The following is a 22,343-nucleotide window of genomic DNA, read 5'->3' as shown; positions in this document are numbered from 1 at the left end:
CGCGGTACGATCGTGAACATCGGCGGGACTCAGACACCAGCAATCCTTCCTGAAAAGGTCCCGTTGTACGGATGGTTAATTTCATTTCATTTCATTTCAACTTTAATTCAGGCACCTGGTCCATATCATAAAATATACAAAGGAGAAAAGATTACATTAAAAAAGATACAATACAATATAACTAACTTATACTATCTTTTAAACACAATGTTGACATGATGGCTCCAGAATGTGCTGTAATAGAATGATTCGGAGTGAACGAGTGTCTGTATGATAATATTCTCAGAACAAAGCAAACGGGTGACAAAAGAGTGTGATAGTTTTCGAAGTCGGGCATCAAAAGAATCGATTCTGTTGTTTGCAAATAACTAACTTGTGCTTGTCTGCCTGCTCACACCGAGCAGTAATTTTAGAGCGCTGTTAAAAGCCACACGAAGTTTGGAGATAACCCCCAAGTTATAGTCAGACCAAATGTGAGCGCAGTATATAACGGAACAGTAACATTCAAACAGAATCCTCTTAACCTCCGCGGAGCAAAAACGGAATTTACGTACAAGTGAATTCGCTATGGAGTAGAGCCCTCTCACATTACCTTGTATGGCTAAATTATCAGTCAAGTCAGGGGTGAACAGATAACCAACGGTAACTGGCAGAAGGAACATATTCTAACATCGAGTCGTATAGCTTCACTTGTGGGGTGGGTTGTGTAACCGGAAGCGGGAACATGGGAAGAACATACACATAGTTTTCTTTTCATTAAACAACATATCAATGTCTGCTCCCTCGACCTCACATATGTAAATTAACTTCTGTAGCGCTTTTGCGGAGGGACAAATGAGACAAATGTTGTCCGCGTACATGAGGTGATTAATACAGTGGAGTTAAGAGAACAACCCACCCCAGACCTCGATAACATAACACTCAATTCAGAAACATATACATTAAATAGAATAGGGGATAAGAGGCTGCCTTGTGGCAGTCCATTACACATGGTAAAAGTGTCGGAGGTGGTATGACCCCAACGGACAGAGAAGGTCAGGGTATCAAACCACACGACAAGAAATCTCACTAAGTGCATTGGTACACCTCGATCCACAAGTTTCTTAAACAACGTCCAGTGGTTTACCCGATCGAAGGCCTTGGAGGTATCTAAAAAACATACAAACACAGGAGAGCCCCTCTGGCGGTAATACTGTATAATCTCCTTGAGCGCAAAAACACAATGGTCCGTACCATGTCGCATTTTAAAACCAAACTGGTTGCTGGGGGACACTAGAAATTCTTCGAGTCGTTTCAGTAGAACAAATTTTTAGCTAGAGGGCTAGCGATGGCGATGGGACGGTAATTCTCTTTACTGGAAGCGTTACAGCTGGGCTTCTTTAGAATGGGAACGAGAACAACATTAAGAATGTTGGGCGGGACGTAGCCGTGCCTCAGCATAGAAGTAATCAAAATCGAAAGTAAAACGGGTAACCGAGCCCCGGCATGCCTAAGGTGCTCAGCTGCAATGCCCTGGCCATCGTTAGCCTTCCCATTGGATAGGCTGTTAATTGCATCACATACTTCTTCTACAGTCACCGAGATAGCGGCATCGATACCTGATTGAATTGAATTGGTGACAGACTGTTTGTGTTGTGTTCAACAGTAAACTGCAGTGGCCCTTCCACATATCAGCGATGTCAGAAGCCCCAGTGTGGCCATCGACTGTATGGGGAAGGCCAGACTTGGAGCGATTCTGGGATCGCAAGGCCTTCCAAAAGCTCTTGCCGCCCCCCTGATGCAGGTGCATAGCCAGTGCGTCCGCCCTAGACTGGGCCTCAGAGCGGAGGCACTGCCTGAGTCAAGCTATAAACCATGGGAGCGAACCGCCCGTCAGATCTTAAAATCACCTAAGATACATACATTTGAGATACCTAAGTCATTAATCAATGCTTCAATCTTACCCAGTTTTGCCATAAATAATTCAACATGGAAAACACAGTCAGTTGGCATATAAATACAAAAGAGGAGCATTTGTTTGTCACCAAGAGTAACTCTTGCGGCTAAAATGCGCTCATCGTCAGTGTTCTCAATACTAACCTCCAGACCAATATTCTGTCTCCAGAGGACAGCTACACCGCCATAAGGGCGGCCATGGAGAAAACCCTCGCCCGTGTTAACAGGTGATGTTCCGAACGCTAGGAAGTCAACATCAAGTTCAGATAAAAAGTTCAGGTCATGCGGCAGTAGCCAGTGTTCCTGTAGTAGGACAATGTCTTAGGATTTACAGAGGTCTTTCACAGTCTGAACAGAGTTCTTGATGGAACGACAGTTGTATGACACAACGTTCAGTGAACTCCTCTGTCCTTGGTGGTTATCCATCAGGATTCCTGAGAAGCATTCCGCGAGTAGAACTTCCTCACCAAGACACCGCTGGGCCAGAAGTCTGGGGACAGGATTTTCTCAGAGTCAGCCTTCTCGATTACGACCTTAAACGACGCGTAGGAGTCGAAGCGAGTCTTCAACTTCTCGCATCCAACCAACACGGTTTCGTTGTCCTGGAGAAACTGGGTCAGAGAGGCAACAGATGTTTCCGTGCTAAGTCTGGACACAAACATCTCGACTGGTCGGGGCTTTGCTACTCGTAGGGTTCCGTTGCTGGATGCCCTACCGACGATGGCATTACTGCGACGGCGACGCCTGACTTGCGTGAAGCCGCTGTTGTCTTCGGAGACACTGGGCTTAGCGGTCAAGGAAACCGAAGATGCTGTTCCGTCCGGAACTACAGTTGGAAGACGCCGTGGTAGACGAGGGGTAAGTGAACGTGACGACTTACCCTGGCTTAGCACAGATGCATATGACTTGTGGCCTGGGTTGTGAGGAACCGCATCCTGGTGATCGCGTTTATCATCGCGCAGAAGTTGCACCTCTGTTCTGAGAGAGGCCAGCTCGGATTCCAGGTTCGCGACAATCCGTGCGTTATCCGCCATGGTTTTGGAGAACTCGGACCTGAGCCCTGAGCCTTAAGCTTAATATGTATGTATATTTTTTTCTTCTGAAAGCTGATACTAATGTCGTAGAATGCCAAGGAAGATGTGAAAAAGCGAAAATGAAGAATCTCTTATTAAGTATACCATACTCTGTGTGGTAAGTTTTATTCATCCTTCCTGACTACGTAGATTTTATAATGAAGGTAGCTTTTTTTGCAAAACTTTTTTATTCGCACGCTCGCATCAATTTTGGGGTTCCCCGAGGATGTCATAATCAAATCAACATGCATGGCCTAACATGATCTGTACCATGCTCATTTTGTGTAACAATTATCTATTGAATGCCAGTGGTCGATTGATGGTCTTAGACCACAAGTGCTGATCAGTTGATAGCCCCTGGGCTTCTTCATGCCATGACCCGCAGTGACAGTTGCAAATCATCGTTTCTGATTGGTTTTATTGATAGGAATTTATTCCAGTGAAACATTTCCTCGTATGGTGACTAGAAATAAACGCCTAATAAACCCAATATCACAAGAAACGCCCAATAGAAGAATGAGATTCACAATAGAAAGGCAATATTCTCAATCAAAAACATGTTTACCTTCACATACATAGTCTGTCACATACATGTTCACCTTCACATACATAGTCTGTCACATACATGTTTACCTTCACATACATAGTCTGTCACATACATGTTTACCTTCACATACATAGTCTGTCACATACATGTTTACCTTCACATACATAGTCTGTCACATACATGTTCACCTTCACATACATAGTCTGTCACATACATGTTTACCTTCACATACATAGTCTGTCACATACATGTTTACCTTCACATACATAGTCTGTCACATACATGTTTACCTTCACATACATAGTCTGTCACATACATGTTCACCTTCACATACATAGTCTGTCACATACATGTTCACCTTCACATACATAGTCTGTCACATACATGTTCACCTTCACATACATAGTCTGTCACATACATGTTCACCTTCACATACATAGTCTGTCACATACATGTTTACCTTCAAATACATAGTCTGTCACATACATGTTCACCTTCACATACATAGTCTGTCACATACATGTTCACCTTCACATACATAGTCTGTCACATACATGTTCACCTTCAAATACATAGTCTGTCACATACATGTTCACCTTCACATACATAGTCTGTCACATACATGTTCACCTTCACATACATAGTCTGTCACATACATGTTCACCTTCACATACATAGTCTGTCACATACATGTTTACCTTCACATACATAGTCTGTCACATACATGTTCACCTTCACATACATAGTCTGTCACATACATGTTCACCTTCACATACATAGTCTGTCACATACATGTTCACCTTCACATACATAGTCTGTCACATACATGTTCACCTTCACATACATAGTCTGTCACATACATGTTTACCTTCACATACATAGTCTGTCACATACATGTTCACCTTCATATATATAGTCTGTCACATACATGTACATGTTCACCTTCATATATATAGTCTGTCACATACATGTACATGTTCACCTTCATATATATAGTCTGTCACATACATGTTTACCTTCACATACATAGTCTGTCACATACATGTTTACCTTCACATACATAGTCTGTCACATACATGTTCACCTTCACATACATAGTCTGTCACATACATGTTCACCTTCACATACATAGTCTGTCACATACATGTTTACCTTCACATACATAGTCTGTCACATACATGTTCACCTTCACATACATAGTCTGTCACATACATGTTCACCTTCACATACATAGTCTGTCACATACATGTTCACCTTCACATACATAGTCTGTCACATACATGTTCACCTTCACATACATAGTCTGTCACATACATGTTCACCTTCACATACATAGTCTGTCACATACATGTTCACCTTCACATACATAGTCTGTCACATACATGTTCACCTTCACATACATAGTCTGTCACATACATGTTCACCTTCACATACATAGTCTGTCACATACATGTTCACCTTCACATACATAGTCTGTCACATACATGTTCACCTTCATATATATAGTCTGTCACATACATGTACATGTTCACCTTCATATATATAGTCTGTCACATACATGTTCACTTTCACATACATAGTCTGTCACATACATGTTTACCTTCACATACATAGTCTGTCACATACATGTTCACCTTCACATACATAGTCTGTCACATACATGTTCACCTTCACATACATAGTCTGTCACATACATGTTTACCTTCACAAACATAGTCTGTCACATACATGTTCACCTTCACATACATAGTCTGTCACATACATGTTCACCTTCATATATATAGTCTGTCACATACATGTACATGTTCACCTTCATATATATAGTCTGTCACATACATGTTCACCTTCACATACATAGTCTGTCACATACATGTTTACCTTCACATACATAGTCTGTCACATACATGTTCACCTTCACATACATAGTCTGTCACATACATGTTCACCTTCACATACATAGTCTGTCACATACATGTTTACCTTCACATACATAGTCTGTCACATACATGTTTACCTTCACATACATAGTCTGTCACATACATGTTTACCTTCACATACATAGTCTGTAACATACATGTTCACCTTCACATACATAGTCTGTCACATACATGTTCACCTTCACATACATAGTCTGTCACATACATGTTTACCTTCACATACATAGTCTGTCACATACATTTTCACCTTCACATACATAATCTGTCACATACATGTTCACCTTCATATATATAGTCTGTCACATACATGTACATGTTCACCTTCATATATATAGTCTGTCACATACATGTACATGTTCACCTTCATATATATAGTCTGTCACATACATGTACATGTTCACCTTCATATATATAGTCTGTCACATACATGTTCACCTTCATATATATAGTCTGGCCTGACAACCTGCTGCTCTTACTTGAACACATTCATTTAAAGATACCAATGGTGACCGGCCCTCCCGCTCTATATTGCCACTTGCTACATAAAGCCCAGGCTACACATAGCCAAACATGGCCTCCCTACCTTCCCCAACTATGGTTGGGAGTCGTTCGGGAGCTAGGTCGGCTGTGGTCGGCTGGTGTTTAGCGCGTCGGCTGGCTCTGGCTGCGTAAGCCGTCTGTTTTTAAATTTTCAAAACTTTCGGTTGTGGACGAGAGGTCTGGAATAGTTTGACTGGCGGTTGGCTGGTGGTTGGGAGTAAGTCAGTAGCGGTCAGGGTGTGTTTGGGGGTCAAATTCCACTGGTCAGACTGCTCCCGACCTACCGCCAATCTTGGCTGGCTAGTGTTTGGGAGTCATGTTTGGCTTAATGTAATTGAACACCACATGTAGTCTGCTATTTTGCCAGTAATCATGGTGATAGCCGTCTGGTCCCGGTCATTGAACTTATTTGTTTGGAACGGAAAAAGAAAAAAAAAGGGGGAGACACAAAGTAGAAACAATATGTTCCTCATCCGTAAAGGTAAATATAACGTTAAATATGTAACGATACTTCACTTAAATCCACAGGGTAGCACATATCCGCTATCTTTAAAAACCAACTTGACAGACAAACGCGTTTAGAACACATTGCATTCTAACCCTGCATTCGACGACGACGCCGTCAAAAACGCCCCAGCCAAGAATTGATCAGACTGGCTTCGTCATGGGAGGACTTGAACTGCGGTGTTCGTTCGCTGGAACAAAGTGGGTTACCTTGTGGAACTTAACGGTGCTTAGAGAATTTTATATAGTTATCAACGCTATCAACCGAAGAAAGTAACAACAGCTGCTTTGAAAATGTCATTAAGGCAATAAAAGTTTGAGGAGTAACGTCACTAGTATTCTCCTCGCCGAAAACGGTACGCCGCCAGAAAAAAAGCCCCGGACTGTCCTCTGATATTGCATTATTTTTGTATCAACAGGACTAGAGAAGAAATATAACATGTACAGCATCGGTGCCAAAAGTACTCAATAATGTCGGCATGTTATAGAAACAAATGATGGTTCATTCTTTTGCCAGATTGGTGTCAACAAACTCAGATTTCGTTTACCTAATGTGTCCATGAAATATTTTGATCATGCAAATGACTTCCACATTTGCACAATCTATGTACACCTTTAACTGACTTACAGAGGCAATAATGTTAACAGTCCAATCATTTACCACTTAGAGGAACCTTCCACGACCTCTTACCTTTGCAAAATGATTTTAACCTTTTCAACTGATGTATTATGATTGTCCTCATTAATCATGCAAATAAGGTCATAATTTGCAAAAATTATATCAGTTGACCATCTTCTCCACCAAAATAGCAGAAGTTGTCTTAAGTTTTATCTTCACAAAGAAGGCTATTCTAGCATTTTCTGATCAATTCTGCAAATCAGGCCTTCATAATGATTCTTCCAAATGCCAAATATTCCAGTTATCTACCAATATGTAATAACAGTATTTTCTCATCAATTATGCAAATTAGGTATTTATTTGCATAACTGTTGTTTATCAATGTCCCTCTATTTCTCAGTTATATATGTTGCATTTCTTGAATGGTTTGATTTGCATTATATCAATCATCATCAATCCCGAGGGCTAATTGGAACATGAAACACGTATATGACACTGTGTATAAAAAGGATACAGACAGTGCAAGTTTACAATATAAAATTTAAGAATGGTGACAAGTAAAACAAGTGACTATTCTTAAACTGCTACTGATTATGATCTACGCTTTTTGGGTTTGACTTCTTTTTAGGAAGCCGTGGAATTCGAGGTGTCCAGTTTCTCTGCAATGAGTAGGTTTTGAGATGTTGACAGGGTTGAGGTTTTCTATTCGCCAATAAACGTTTGAAAATTGTGGAGAGTTTTGGTTGCTTCCTGATATAGCTTATTTCTTTCCTGATCGTTAAAGGGGATGTTCGAGATAAAATGTACTTCGTCTTCCACCGCTTTTGACATACAGTAGCTACAAATTCTTTCTTCCACAGTTAACTTTTTGTACCGCCCTTTCTTAATTTGAAGAGGGTGGGCGCTAATTCTAAGTTTGCTTATTGCTGATCTTAGCTCAAAGTTATCTAACGTAACCTTACCAATTATCGTCCAATTTATCAAAAACTTATCTATCTTAAAACCACGCGGACAGAGCCAAATGTTTAACCCGTGGGAAGAAGTATCAGCTCTTTTAAAAAAGAAAAATTCATAGTATGTAAGTTTTTCTCTGACCATTTAAAGCCGTGAGAGCATGTATCTATGCTGAGGTCTATGATGAAAAATTGTGCAAGGGTTACCCATTATCGTCCACTTCAGTCTTTCTCCTTCTAGCGCCATACTTGAAGACCATAGACCAGAAAAATGCATGTTAACTGTCCAAAGTAGTCTACAGACAAATGATAGTAAAGTCACTATGTTTGTCCTGCCAATTGCTTGACGCGATGAAAGAAAACAATGTTGTGCGGTGAATTTCAGCGACATGCGTGGCACGTGGCGTTCACGTGGTAAACGCATGGCCATGATGTTTTGCCGTGCAAAAATGTACCACCGTTGCGGGGGTCGCTAGGTTGTATCAAACCTTCCTAAAACTAGTAAGAGTTTTCAACCTCGAATCGCCATGGATAGTTTGAATATCAAAGAAAGGCTTAACCTCGGCTACTTGTAACAGATACAAACTATCGTGGAGGTTTGGCAAACATGATGAAGTACGCGGTGTCGAATTGCATATGAAATACGTCATCCATGACGCTTGCATGAAACTTGCTGTTACTGGTTCAGGAGTTTATCCAGTTATGTCGCTGGACGTAAACATATTTCATTGTTTTGTAATACTATAAATAAGAGTTATGACTAAGGATCATACTTATGACGTTCTTTATTGATCACGAGAACTGGCTTTGGTAAAATACACCTCGACATGTCGACATGACCCAAACTGGACGATAACTGGTAGTGCACGATAACTGGTCATGTTACCTTAGTAACAGTTAATACCTTTCCATTGAATATTCGGTCTTCATTTTTTTGTAAAATCTTAATTTACCATTATCTATAGACAATTGATAAAAAAAATGTTTGAATGAATACCTCTTCCAGCCTTTTCCTTAACACTGCACATATATGCTTCTTATCTAATGTGAATTCATAGAGTTCCAAAGAACAAAGTAACCAGTATTATCTAATATTTCTTTTACATGTTGCAGCCAGCATCTCTTATAGCTGTTAATCGGTATATTTTGCTGACAGAGCAGTGCGTCTACTTACAAAGGATGATTGGAAAAGTCTAACTGTTTGAGACGTATCCAGTACTTAACTACACAAATGGATATATATCTAAGTCTGCTGGATAAATGCGAAGCTCTGCTCTACAAGCTATATTACTTGAATATTTATGCTCACCGAGAATATTTTTACACAGTTTGAATGAGCTTTGCCCCAAATCTTCCAAAAATCTAGTACAATGGGTTTGATACATGTATTGAATAATTTGAGCTGTGCCGTGGGGGTAGATTTGAATGCATGAGGGGTTTGAGGTAAACAAGGACAGTTATTTTATTTCTGGTAGAGAAAAAAAGTATGGGCACAGGCCTTCCAGCAGGGGCATGTTTGGCCCAGTTTGGGACCTCACACATGTTAGGTGCCACAACATGCATGAGTCCTATAATGGAAAACATTGTAAATATAGATTTTCCTCATTTGTTATGAAAATTAAGCCCTGATTTGAATAATTTGCACATCATTATGTATATTCCTGTCTGAGCTACCTGCATACTAAATATCATGAAGATTTTGACAAAGACGCCCTTGCAGTTCCAGAGCAAGCTGCTACGGGGCCCAAATCTACAGCAATTCTTTCTTATATCACAGACTATCTGCTACCGTTATCTCAATGTGGGCTTCTTACGAATATCGCGTTGGATTCGGGCATTCAAACATATGAGATGTAATTTTTAGACGTTTTGATCGACCTTAATATTGACCAATGTGAAGACGAAATATCCCATACAGTTTATTTCAATACAAGTAAAGCAAAAATGTCGTTCCCCCAAAGGCTTGAACATTCGTTGTTTCTTTTGTGTGTGTATGTGTGTAACTGTGTATGTGTGCATGCGTGTGCGTTTGTGTGCATGCATGTGCGTTTGTGTGCATGCATGTGTATGTCTATATGTCTGTATTTCTCTCTGCGTCTTTGTCTGAGTGTAAGTGTGTGCATGTATGTGTGTGTGTGTGTATGTATTTGTATGCATGTGTTTGTGCATCTGTTTATGCGTGTGTGAGAGAGTGCATGTGTGTGTGTGTGTGTGTGTGTGTGTGTGTGTGTATGTGTGTGTGTGAATACGACAATTATACAGTTGACACTTACTCGCCATGTTTAACAAAGACAATGTAATACTGCAAATAGGGACCGATCAATTCATGTCTCCGCGCAGTTTGAATTATAAGATGCTAACTTCAACGCCAAACACAGACGAAAGATACCGATAATGTTACTGGCGCCAGTGATGAGACAGTTTCAGCCGCCATGAACACCTGGTAGTCTATGGTCTAACCCGTTACACATGGGAATATAAGGTTTATTAGCAACTCATTTGCACTAAAGTTGCCTCATTTGGATTCTATGGAGGGCGTTCTCTAAAGATACTAATTTCAAAATGAAACAAATAAAAGGGCCGTGAAATTTTACTTATCGAATTTGTAGAAGTAAAACTATGATAGTAAACCTTAAGCTTAAGTATATTCCAATGATGTTTGTCGTGATTTTGTATTCGGCCTATAAGCCGGCAGGGGGGAGGGGGGATTCTAACATAACACGGGATCTAACATAACACGGATCTTTACTGATCTTATGTATAAGTGCGCCGTCTTTGTTACCACCGACTATGTGGATTAGAAATACATTAACAAACGCTATGCACACAATGTCATTTGCATAAAAAAACAGAACAAAATATACTGCGTAGTGGCGTTCCGTGCCGCAAAATATACCTGAATATACGACATGTACTAAAGTCCCCCTCTCACTGGACCCGCGGCACGTTGGCGGCGTCGCTGCGTCCTAGAATGGATTTGTGTTACCCTTGACTTTATGATGGGAATATCATTCAAAACGTAGAAGTATGGCCAAAAAGACAACAAAACATACAAAGCTTAAAAAGATGCGTTTTTTGTCGATGAAATTCATTGAGTACTTCGTATGTCAATTCGATCGGCCGCGGGTCCAGTGAGAGGGGGGCTTATGCAACCACACAACTGCCATGCACATAGAAGGTATAACTTCAATTGGTATTTAAGTCTTTGTTGAGTAGAAAATCTACCATAGAAAAACAACGTGAGGATTGCTGCCGTCTGACTACGCTGCTGACAAAGCTGGATTTTCGGCACGAGATGAAGCAGTGGACAAGACACCAGGTGTGCCCGATGTTTGCACAGCGTCTTTTTGCAGCTAGCTCGAGGTAGAGACGACCCACAGAAAGTCAAGTGAAAGTTTTGAACAGCATATAAGTTCAAATATAAACACACGAGCTCCACGACCCCATATCTTTGCAGACTGATGTTAGCCTTTTCGATGTAAATGAGGCATTCATAAAGCGCTGCAAGCCATCTACATACCAAATATCATGATGATTCGTCAACCCCTTCTTGTGTTATTCCCTTTAAAAGTTTGAAACGAAATCCGCTTCTGCTGTTCCAAACAACTACACAACTTACTCTCCCTCCCAAGAGCTATCTACCACTCAAAAATCATGACTATGGCAAGTCCACAACACGAAATATCGAACCCAGAAGTATGAAGACAATCCATCCAGGCATTCTTGAGTTATCGTGTACACAGAAGGACACACACACACACACACGCACACACATACACACACACACACACACACACACACACACACACACACACACACGAACGCTGTGCAAAACATATATTCTTCTCGGCGAAGGTAATAAAGCCCCCTCTCACTGGACCTACGGCACGCTGGCGGCGTCGCTGCGTCCTAAACTGGATTTGCGTTACCCTTGACTTCATAATGGGAATATCATTCAAAACGTACAAGTAACGTTACTTTTTTTCGAAGAGATTTGATCTTCAAGACAACGACATACATGGCGACACGTTGCAATGGACCGTTCCAGTCGAACACCATAAGCCACGCCCCCTGTTCTATTTCGATCCCCCCCCCCCGGCAGAAACGGCGCTTGACGGACAGAAATGGCCACTACCGCTTTAGTCCATGGGCCAAACAGATTTTTCAGTGTTTTTGGTACCACCGAGAGTGACAAGTGCTATCAGGGATTTTTTGTATCTGTAGTAGCCAAAGTTAATTATAAGCCATGATAACCAACTTCCATGAGCAGCTTTCCTACTATAATCACATGACAAAACGACGTCATTAAAATGGACCTCGCTTTTTCCAAAGGACCGGGACAAGTATCACACACAAGTACGTAAGAGATGGAACTCTACACTAGTGGACTTTGTAGTAGTTGGCAATGTGTTACAAGCTCCCTCCCCGTGAGTGCCCGAGCCTTTTTCGTCTTGATTTCCTGAGTATTCAAGCAGCCTATGCAATAGAAAACCTGTCACAGATATGCGTGCCATTTCTGTCCTACTAGCGCTGTTTTTGACGGAGATGTTTCAAATAGAACAGGATGTTCTATATATTCGATATATGTTCTATATGTTCGTTATATGTATCATATTGTTCTCATTCTCTTCACGTAATGTCATACATGATAATGTCTCGACGTGGCTAACTTGATTTAAGAAAGCCTGGATTTTACTATGCAAAGTTTTTCGAAATGTAATGATATTGTGATTATTGGAATTGTATCAAGATTAATGTTGAAGCACTTTTGTACTAAGAACGGAATTTGGATTATGTTGTAACACAATCCGCGAGCTTCTTACTGAATAAATCATCATCATCATGGTGTTTGACCGGAACGGACCATTGACGTCAAGATTTAAACGGGACCGGCTTTCTAGCGAATGCCCACTCTGGCGAAGTCCGCGCTGCACGAATCTCAGTATTTATTTTTTTTGCTCGGAATATGTTCAGGTTGTGCTTCTATTAATTGATCCTGTGTTTCAAGTCAATCCATCTTTCCAAAGTTAAATAAAGCGAACTCGACGATTCTTACTTCTTACCTGGCTTTTTAGCGAATGCCCAGAAAAAATGGCCTTAAGTTAAATGCTACAATGATTCTAATGTTCTTTATCAAAACCTATAAACCTTTATGATAAAACAGTGGCAAAACCTACCAGTGTACGATCCCAGCAAGCATGGACATGACTGAGCCTGGCTCTGATGCCATTGTCCCCTCGCCGCTGAGCGCCCAACGTAACATTTCATTCTTATCTTAGCAAAGGAGCAAAGTGTGATTGCGTTTCCGGATTTTGTGGTTAGCATAACCCAAGAAACTCTGGATGGATTGTAATGATCTTTGGTAGGTTGGTAGGTGTTGTAAAGCAAAGGTCAAGGTCAATTTTTGGCTGCAGCAAAACTTCTACTTTTAACTTTTGCTCTGGATGTGTTATGGTATTGATTTTTGTTTTGAAAATAACTTGTGATATAAGGAAGGAGCGGTGTAGGTTCGGTCTCCCTAGCAGCTTGCTCTGGAACTGCAGGGGAGTTTTTGTCAAAATATCTCATGGAGGATAACTGAAGAAAGGAACGACGTATTTCCATGATATTCGGTATGCTAGTAGCTTAGACAGAGATATACACAATGAAACAAATTTATGCAAATCAGGACTTAATTCCCATGACTAATTAGAAAAAAATTATGTTTACAATGTTTTCCATAATAGGACATGTGGCATATGTAATTTAGTATGGCAGTTTAAACATCTACAGATGCCATTCATGCCAATTAGGCAAATAAGGCCCTTATTTGCAAGGTTAATGCAAACGCGCCATGATACAAATTTCCTTAGTGGTAAAAGGTGAAAATGACATACTTGTGAAATGTGTAAGCTACTTAAAGGAGTATACTGCCGTACATGTTTATTTATTCAGATTTACCACAACGGGTGACTATCACGTTTTCAAGATGTCAACCCAGACCAGACCGTAAGGTTTGGAACATCGCACACCGGGGCATGCCCCTACTCTTTTTTGAAAGATGTGGTGGGTTCTTTAACGTGCGCGGGGTGTGGCTCTCCCCAAACACGGGACCTCCATTTAACTCCCATCCGAGGAACGTCCCTTACCGAAGCTAGGTACTCATCTACACCTGAGTGAAGTAAGGAAATTTGTGTTAAGTGCCTTTCCCAAGGGCACAACGTCCGGGCAAGCCGGGATCGAACTCGGGTTGTGTGACGGCCAAATGTTATAAATGTAGTATGTAAATAGGAAGGTTATTTTCATAATTGATTAAAAGTGTTAACACCGTATTCTGCCAAAGGAATAGACTTTCACACATACAATATATGTAAATTTGGAAGAGAATACCATCATTTAGAATAGATTATGCTAATTACAGCCTTATGTGTATCATCAATGAGACAAGATAAAACAATACATCTGCAAAGGCTTAAAATATTTCATGGAGGTCTGAGGTCTCCGAACTCTTGGTGTGCGATATGAGTTCAAAGTATGCGCCTATGGTGGAAGCGAATATCATTGGAATAAAGATGGTGAAATTGCGTCTAAATTGATATTTATTTATTCATTGTTTGCTTCAGGCTCAAAGGCAAATACACACAAATGCACAAAAAACAACAACAACGATAATGCCTACAGTACATGTATGTAGATTACATTAAACTGCTTTAAAATTGAGGTAGCCTCTCGTGGCCTACGTACAAGGTGGCATCATTGACTGGACTGACTGGAAAAGAAGGCTCAACCGAAGGTCATATTAGGCAAATATCATCAGCATACAAAATATGATTTACAGCAAGAAAGCAGCCAGCATTGGCAGCGTTTAACTTCGCGGTAAGGTTCGCAACATACGTATTAAACAGTGATGGAGATGATGATAGCGTAACTTTTATGAACTTCAACATTTACTTACGGTTAACGGATACCCTTCAACATTGGTGTGTACATTAAACATTTCAGGATATTCAATAATTTTTCAAATCAGAAATATATTTCTCAATTTAATCATCTTTAATTGTACATCAGGAGATCGCTCAGACGTTAATTTTTTAACTGACGTCACGAAGGGTCACGTGACTTGAATGATTGGTCGTTTGAATTCACTTGGAGAGGAATGTGTTACAGAGCTCAAAAGATCGATGCGTTTACTTAGCTGTTTACTCTGTTCCATAGCAACACAGCTGGACTTTTTTCTTCAATAGGCGTTCCCTAACGATATCGATGGACAGAATAATATGGACTCTCTCACGTCACAGCACACCGACCGGAATGTCGCACACGAAACGCAGGATGTAATGTTGAACACAATCGCTAGGAGTTGCTCGGGGTGACTCGGCAGGCTTTTTCGTTGTTTTGTTGTTTATTGATCTTTTTGTTTTTACATCAAATATCAACAGCCCCAGGGCGTTACTTAATAGATTTGAATTTGGAGTACAAGTACAAGCTGGTAAATGGTCTCATCCCAGCGTAGTCCTACTCTTATGTGGTGCAGCGGTGGGTTCTGGACGTTCTAAGGTGTGGCCGTTCGTAACACGGGACCTGCGACCTAACGGCGCCATAACAAGGACAACCTCGCCCAGCAGTGCGCAAATCGGAGTTCAGAATACCTACAGCTGAACCGGGGAAAATCTTAGACTTGAACTATTTAAAGACTGATATAATTCAAGTATTAGAACATGCTGCAAACGCGCACCCATCACAGATTCCATCCTAACTGAAGGCGGTCGGTAGAGCATTCCGCGTTTAGTACAGATCGACTTACATTCTATGTGTTTTTGTGCTCCAAACATCCATACAATAAAATCCTCGTGACAGATAACGAACATCCTGCCATCAGTTACACCGCAATCAGCCTGCTAACAGGGCCATTTGTCAGCCAGGGGGTTGGTAATGAATATGCCCTCTATATAAATAGGCCGTCTGGTGACAGGCCTGTACCACAAACCTGCAAGACTACATGCATGCGGACTGCGGGCAGACCATTTTGAGGAAAGATCCTTGCCTTTCAGGACACTGTACAGACTTAACTTTTGCAGGTACCTTCTGAGAGACTGGAAGGACTTTGTAGGTGAGTTACCGTTTGGGTCCGTTGTCTTATAGCACACCGAGGCACATCTGATGGGCAGGACTACGACAGGGACAGACGATCACTTCATGAGAACCGATCAGTAAAAGGGGAGCTAGGACATTAGGAATACTTCTTTCTAGAATAGGCCATACCAGGACGTACGCAGGTTAAAAACGGTATATTACGTGCACAGTCAATGATCAAAACTCACGGTCCGCCGAGCTAGGGCAAATGAACAAGAAAGACTTGGCGCGGGGAATCACGTTTACTGGCTTCACAATTTAACGCCAGCCAGGAGAAGGTACATATCCTGGCAGAGACATTCTTCTCGGTTCACATTTCCACACTATTTATCGCCGCTAATGTCCGAACGGTCAACATAGCGTTGGTCATGAGGTTTTTTTTTCTGTAATGTTTGCACAATATAACCGATATTTGTTGTAATGTTTGGAATGTTATATACACGACCACAATCAGTCATGAACATCAAGGACAGAGACCAAAGCCGCCGCTCAGTGCGTAGATTGGACATTATGCCTGATTTCTTCTGATTCCCATCTCGATAATTGCCAATTGTTGGAGCGATGCTCTCAGCTGCACTTGAAACGGAGGCAGTGGTAAGTGCCCATTACGGGGATGAATGGTACATCTAATGGATTCATGCCTGGCTAAATGGAGTTTTATATTTGTGACATGCGAACTCTAATATATCAGATGACTCTCTTCTTCTATTCATCTCTCATGTGACTTTAACCCTTAGGCCTAAAGACTGTTTGAACCCCAGACGTGAACATTATGATAATGAGCAGGAATTTCACTCCTAATCATATCAAAACATTCTTCTTATATTGACGAAGAAATGCATGTACAGTGATCACGCAGTTTGAAAAAATCTAACAAGAAGAAATTGCTGAGCAAAACAGGATTTAGACCCCGTTTTTCTATTATTGTCGCAAAAAATTTGGGGTGTACGAGGGTTAACACCCCCCACACAAGGTATGAAAACACTTTGGTTTCACCCTTTCTAGACAGGGGTTTCAATGATGTTAGGATTTCAAATAGTAAATCCCATACCATAGATTGGGTGCGATGACATTTTTGGTGGACATCAAGCAATTCTAACAAGTGATGATTTTATAACTGTAGCAATGATGGCCTAACCGACAAAACAGAATCAATTTGCAAGAAAAGTCAAAGAAATGAAAATAGATCAGCTATACCATATTCAGGTCAAATTTTGCAAGTCATAACACACAAATTTGACTCGGTCATTCTCCCGAGATCAAAGTTCGCACAATCCATGTATTCTAAACAATCCCGACACCTTGAAGGGGTGACGTTTATTCAGCCTTCTTTCAGAGAAGTGTCAAGCGAACATGAATAAATGCTGTTTGTTAATTTTTTTTCTCCTGTTTCTCTCCTCGGTTTCTTCATTGCACTGGAGTAGTAGAGAAGCAATATGTAGCTCTTTACAAAGGAGAGAATGCATTGTAACAGACAGAAACGTTTGACGTATATCATGTCAGTACGCCATTTACATCCATATTCTTGTGGTCGTAGTTTTTAGAATACAGTAGACTAGTTTAGTATTCATTGTATTGATTCCTTGGTCATTGTTGCCATACATTGTGCCGTGTACAATTGTAGAGCAATAAAGTTGATTCATTATATATTACTTCTATTAGTCTTTTCATCTTTCTTTATAATTAGGTTGCCATCACAGCGTGACGTTCTCACATGATGACGTGGTGGCTGCTACCAGCTCTTCTCCTTCATTTCATACATCCAGCCAGCCAGCTGGTCTCTTCTCCTTGCGATAGCAGGTTGAACTGCACCAGCAGTGAAACACAGCCGGCTCCCCACCCTGTCCAGTCGCTGAAGAAACGCGCTGAAACTTCAGCTTCTGGAACCAAAGGAAACTTCAAACCAAAAAGTATCCATCTTTTTACAACCTACAGTTATATCAATAACACATTTACCAATGAAAGTCGAGGAGGGGCTTCGAGTCTGTTACAAACGGTTCGCGACGCGTTATCAGAAAACTCGGACGAATCTTGGGATGATAGTTTTGAATTCATAGACACCAATGAGACCAACCTACCGAGTGACGACACGAATGGTACAGACGTAAACACCATTCCTCGTGAAACGGGACAAGTAGGCACGTATTTCTTAACCACAGTGTACATTATCATATTATTGATATCCGTCGTAGCCAACGCCACAGTTGGCTTCGTGATTTTAACTAACGGCCATTTAAGAACTTCAACGTATTACCACCTCTTAAGCCTGTCCTTCGCTGAACTGGTATTATCTGTGGTGGGGATTCCCACTAACATAGGATGGCTTTGGGACGAGTCTTTCTGGCCGGAGGGACAGGCGTCCTGTGTCATTCTGGACGCGCTGTTCGAAGCGGCCAATTTTGCATCCGTTCTAAACGTTGTCTGTGTGAGCGCGGAAGTATACGTTCTCATATGTCGTCCGCACATAGCCAAAGTCTGGGTCAACGAGATTCACGCGAAAATGGCGGTGGCCGCCGTGTGGTTCGTATGTGTGTGCAGTTCTGTCGGAGTGACCTTCTGTATTCGGCAATATTGGGAAGCAGACGACAGCAACATCACGTCTGTCAGCCATGCTAACATGTCCAGAGGTTTACATGAGCAAGGACCTCCAGCCTCACCACCAGATAACATGGCCCCCCTCTCCACCAGACCACGCACTGGTTGTCTAGAGACTCTTCCTTTCTACACGGACAAGTTCAACCTGCTGTCCATCGCGGGTCTGTACGTGAGTGTGATGGTTCTCCTGGCTGTTCTGTACGTCAGCATGTTCACCAGACTGAAGAACACCACCGGCAAGATGGCGAAGAATCAAGCAGCGTTGCGGAAAAAGTGTGAGAGCATGACGTCCATCACCGCCGCTCCTGATGAGATAGCAGACGGCGGTCAGCAGGACAGCACTGCTGACCAACCGGACAGCTTCACACCTACCAGACCGGTCACCATGTTAGGTGAGTCTGTCGCCTGTACTATCTAACCCTTTCTACTAGACAGGGGAGGGGGGGGGTCTCGCGCAAACTTTAAGTCGCATAGCATATTATTTATTACCAAACTGGGCGACTTTTCCAAAAGAAAAAAAGGGGAACCTACAATTCCATACCAAATACATAAGTCTATCATTTTCGCCATCAGCATGGCAACAGTTTTGTCAAAGGTATGTCGGACCCAAAATCACCGCTCTAGGTTTTATCACAGTAGTTTCCATAGTTTCCACTTTACATGTACTCTATAGGCTAAACTCAGATGATAATATTAGAGTAATTAACTGTAATTATTTACAGGTACTTCCATTCCTTTTTTACCTAAACTTTGAAGAAAAACATTCTGACTGGATGAAAACTGTTTTCATTGAACATTGAAAGAACCTTATATATCAAATGAGATACTACTAGGTAATAAAAACGATACCAAAACAACGTCGTAAATGTGAAGTTATTATGATGGGGGGGGGGGGGGGGGGCAAGTGCAAGAGAATGAAATTTGGTGGACATTGATAAAAGACCAAATGTTGTATTCCGAAATGTGACCGCTAAAGCAATTATAACGTCACATCTGCAGATGGACTTTACTTGTTGTTGAAAGAATGTTCCCGATGTTTGCGATGAAAATTCATTACTACATATCATATATAAAATTATTGGAAGGGGTGAAGTCCTAGGGTTAGGGGTAAGCCGTTCATCGCATGGGCTGGCGAAATAGGATATTGTTTCTATACTAATATTTGCACACAGTACGTTTATAATAAGGGATGTCCCTATAGCTAAACTCCTGTGCCATACTAGCATACTGGGAGACATGGGTCAGGACATCTCAGTTAGGACTGCATCCGTCTTTCGGAAGGGATTTAAATGGGGGCTCCGTGTTCGAGGAGGTACCTCACATGAGCGCGTTAAAGGGAAAGGCTATTATACCCTGCTACTAAAACAGAAAGAAACGTGCCCTAGGCAACCCAGGGGTTTGAACAGATGAACCAACATTTATGATAGGTATGTTCTTGAAGGGTTCGGGTAAAATTGTACGCTTTACTTCATGTCTGATATAGGTACCGTTGTCGCCATTGTTTGCCTGTGCCGGATGTTCTACTACGTCATCTGCATCCTGAGTACCATTTCTCCGCGCATGCTCAACTCGCCGCAGTTTGAAGACTTAGGCGAGTACGTCACCATGGCAACCAGGGTAGTTTTCTACCTGAGCGGAGTGTTGGTGCCCGCAGTGTATGTCGGGATGTCCGTCCAGTTCCGGCGGGGGTTGAAGTGGACATGTAAGCGGTTGGTTCTGTGCCGCTGGCGGGATAGGAAACGGCGGCGGGCTAAGGTCCTCAAGGGTCGGCTTCCCCCGGCTGCAGCCGCCAGTAACCAAACTGTCGACACGGCAGCGTACAACTCGGAAGACGATCTGGACGACTTTGACATGGACTGATGTCAGATTATAACGACTGTGTTGACATATCAGATGTTGTAAGACTGACTGAGAAATGAGCCGCCACCGTCCCACATCCCGCCAGTGACACACAACCGATCGCAGCAGAGCGCCTGACTTCAGGCTTGTTACCTATAATATGTACATAATAATTATCTATAGTCAAACTGGCGGCGTAATTGTCATGTTTTCTAAAATCAACAAATATGTGAAGTAAACTCCATATGGAATCTTCTATGCACAGCCTACATGTAGAAGATGGAAAACACCTTCCTAAGAAATCAACAAGAGTCCGTAGGACACAATCCTCCGTAAAGTAATTATGGTGTTTGCGGTGTGGCTAAGGTGTTTGATTATGTAAATGAGGACCTAATTTGCATGGTTAATATAAAATAATGTTCAAATTTACTTGACTTGATCAAGATCAAGACTTCAAATGTCAACAGAATGAAATTCCCATCATCCACCACTGCAGAATTATAGTTTTTTCTTGTCAATTATGCAGATTAGGTCTTCATTAAGTGACATCTATCGATATTTCTCTCCATCTCAGATACAGGCAGTTACAGACAGTGTAGGAAGCCGCAGCCTAGCGTCTGCTTTTGGAGTCCTTGATTGGAACAAGGAATCAGACACTAGCTGGTTTCAAGCAGATATACAAATGACGACACATCACCCAATATCTGCTTAGCTCAAAACCACACAGGGCAAACCTTAGGGCAAACCATCAAAAGGTTACGGAATTAATGTCCTGTTGCACATGCCCGTCAAGATAGGGACGTTTTTAAAATATTACATTAACGATAGAAGGTCATAAAAGCTGTTACGCTGTAAAAAAAAAGACAACGTGCATCATCTCGCCTATCCTAGAAGTCGATATTCCAAGTTAGATACCAATGCAGCAACGGGATTCCCAATTTACAATACTCCTCCAGGAGATGACCCCCCCCCCCCCTTCCCGGAGTAACAACCTATTGCTGACCAGTGACCTATAACCATAAAATAAACCATCGAGTGAGTGAAGGGAACGTTATCTTTATCCAGCCTATTCATACTGACACTACTATTGTTAACAATTATTTCCTCTAGTACGTATGCATAGATGCACAGCTTCCTTCGTCATCAATGGTACGGTTGCGTTTGTTAAATGAATGGGAATGGAGGCGTGTGATTGGTCCACACAGCCAGGCTCTTTCCAATTTACAAAAAAAGGGTCCAGTTGGCTAACCAGGGGAAAAGGGTGCGTGCAAGAATGGTGGGAAATCGTGACTTTATTCATTATGATAAGAACTCGTTCCTGCATTACTCTGAGCGTGCACTCTAAAAGACACCGCGGTCTAAAAATATAAATGGACCAAAAAGTCGTGTGTTCAAGTCGATCATAAATGCTGATATAAAAAGGCGTTCAGATGAAAGCTTGTTATAACTGACAGGATTAGGTAGGACAATTCGCGCTCCGAGCGACTGTTTGACGTGTACGGTTTATTTGTCCAGAGTGCAGCGCGCAGGCGCAGGCTGCCTGTTGGCGTTGCGGAACCTTTTTCGGACAGTCACTAATAGCATTAGCAGGTCTAACTGCCATAGATATCGTTCACGCGGTCAGATTTGGGACAATTCTTTTCTTAGTTGCTTAAAAAAAACTAGTGTGCTTGCACTCTGGAAAGCAAA

General features: G+C 41.7%; 1 protein-coding gene across 1 annotated transcript; it reads left to right on the top strand.

Moving 5' to 3' along the window:
• Positions 1–16,032: 16,032 nt before the first annotated feature.
• LOC136423643 (neuromedin-U receptor 2-like) lies at positions 16,033–21,521 on the top strand. The gene is made up of 3 exons (XM_066411889.1): positions 16,033–16,197; positions 17,908–19,207; positions 20,299–21,521. The coding sequence occupies exons 2-3, from the start codon at positions 17,935–17,937 to the stop codon at positions 20,673–20,675; spliced, it is 1,650 nt and encodes a 549-aa protein (XP_066267986.1). The 5' UTR covers positions 16,033–16,197; positions 17,908–17,934; the 3' UTR covers positions 20,676–21,521.
• The last annotated feature ends 822 nt before the right edge of the window (positions 21,522–22,343 follow it).

This window comes from Branchiostoma lanceolatum, chromosome 17 (assembly GCF_035083965.1).
Source record: "Branchiostoma lanceolatum isolate klBraLanc5 chromosome 17, klBraLanc5.hap2, whole genome shotgun sequence".
In the NCBI taxonomy this organism is placed as follows: Eukaryota; Metazoa; Chordata; class Leptocardii; order Amphioxiformes; family Branchiostomatidae; genus Branchiostoma; species Branchiostoma lanceolatum.
The sequence above is the reverse complement of the archived record's forward strand: the minus strand, read 5'-3'. Positions and strand labels throughout refer to the sequence as shown.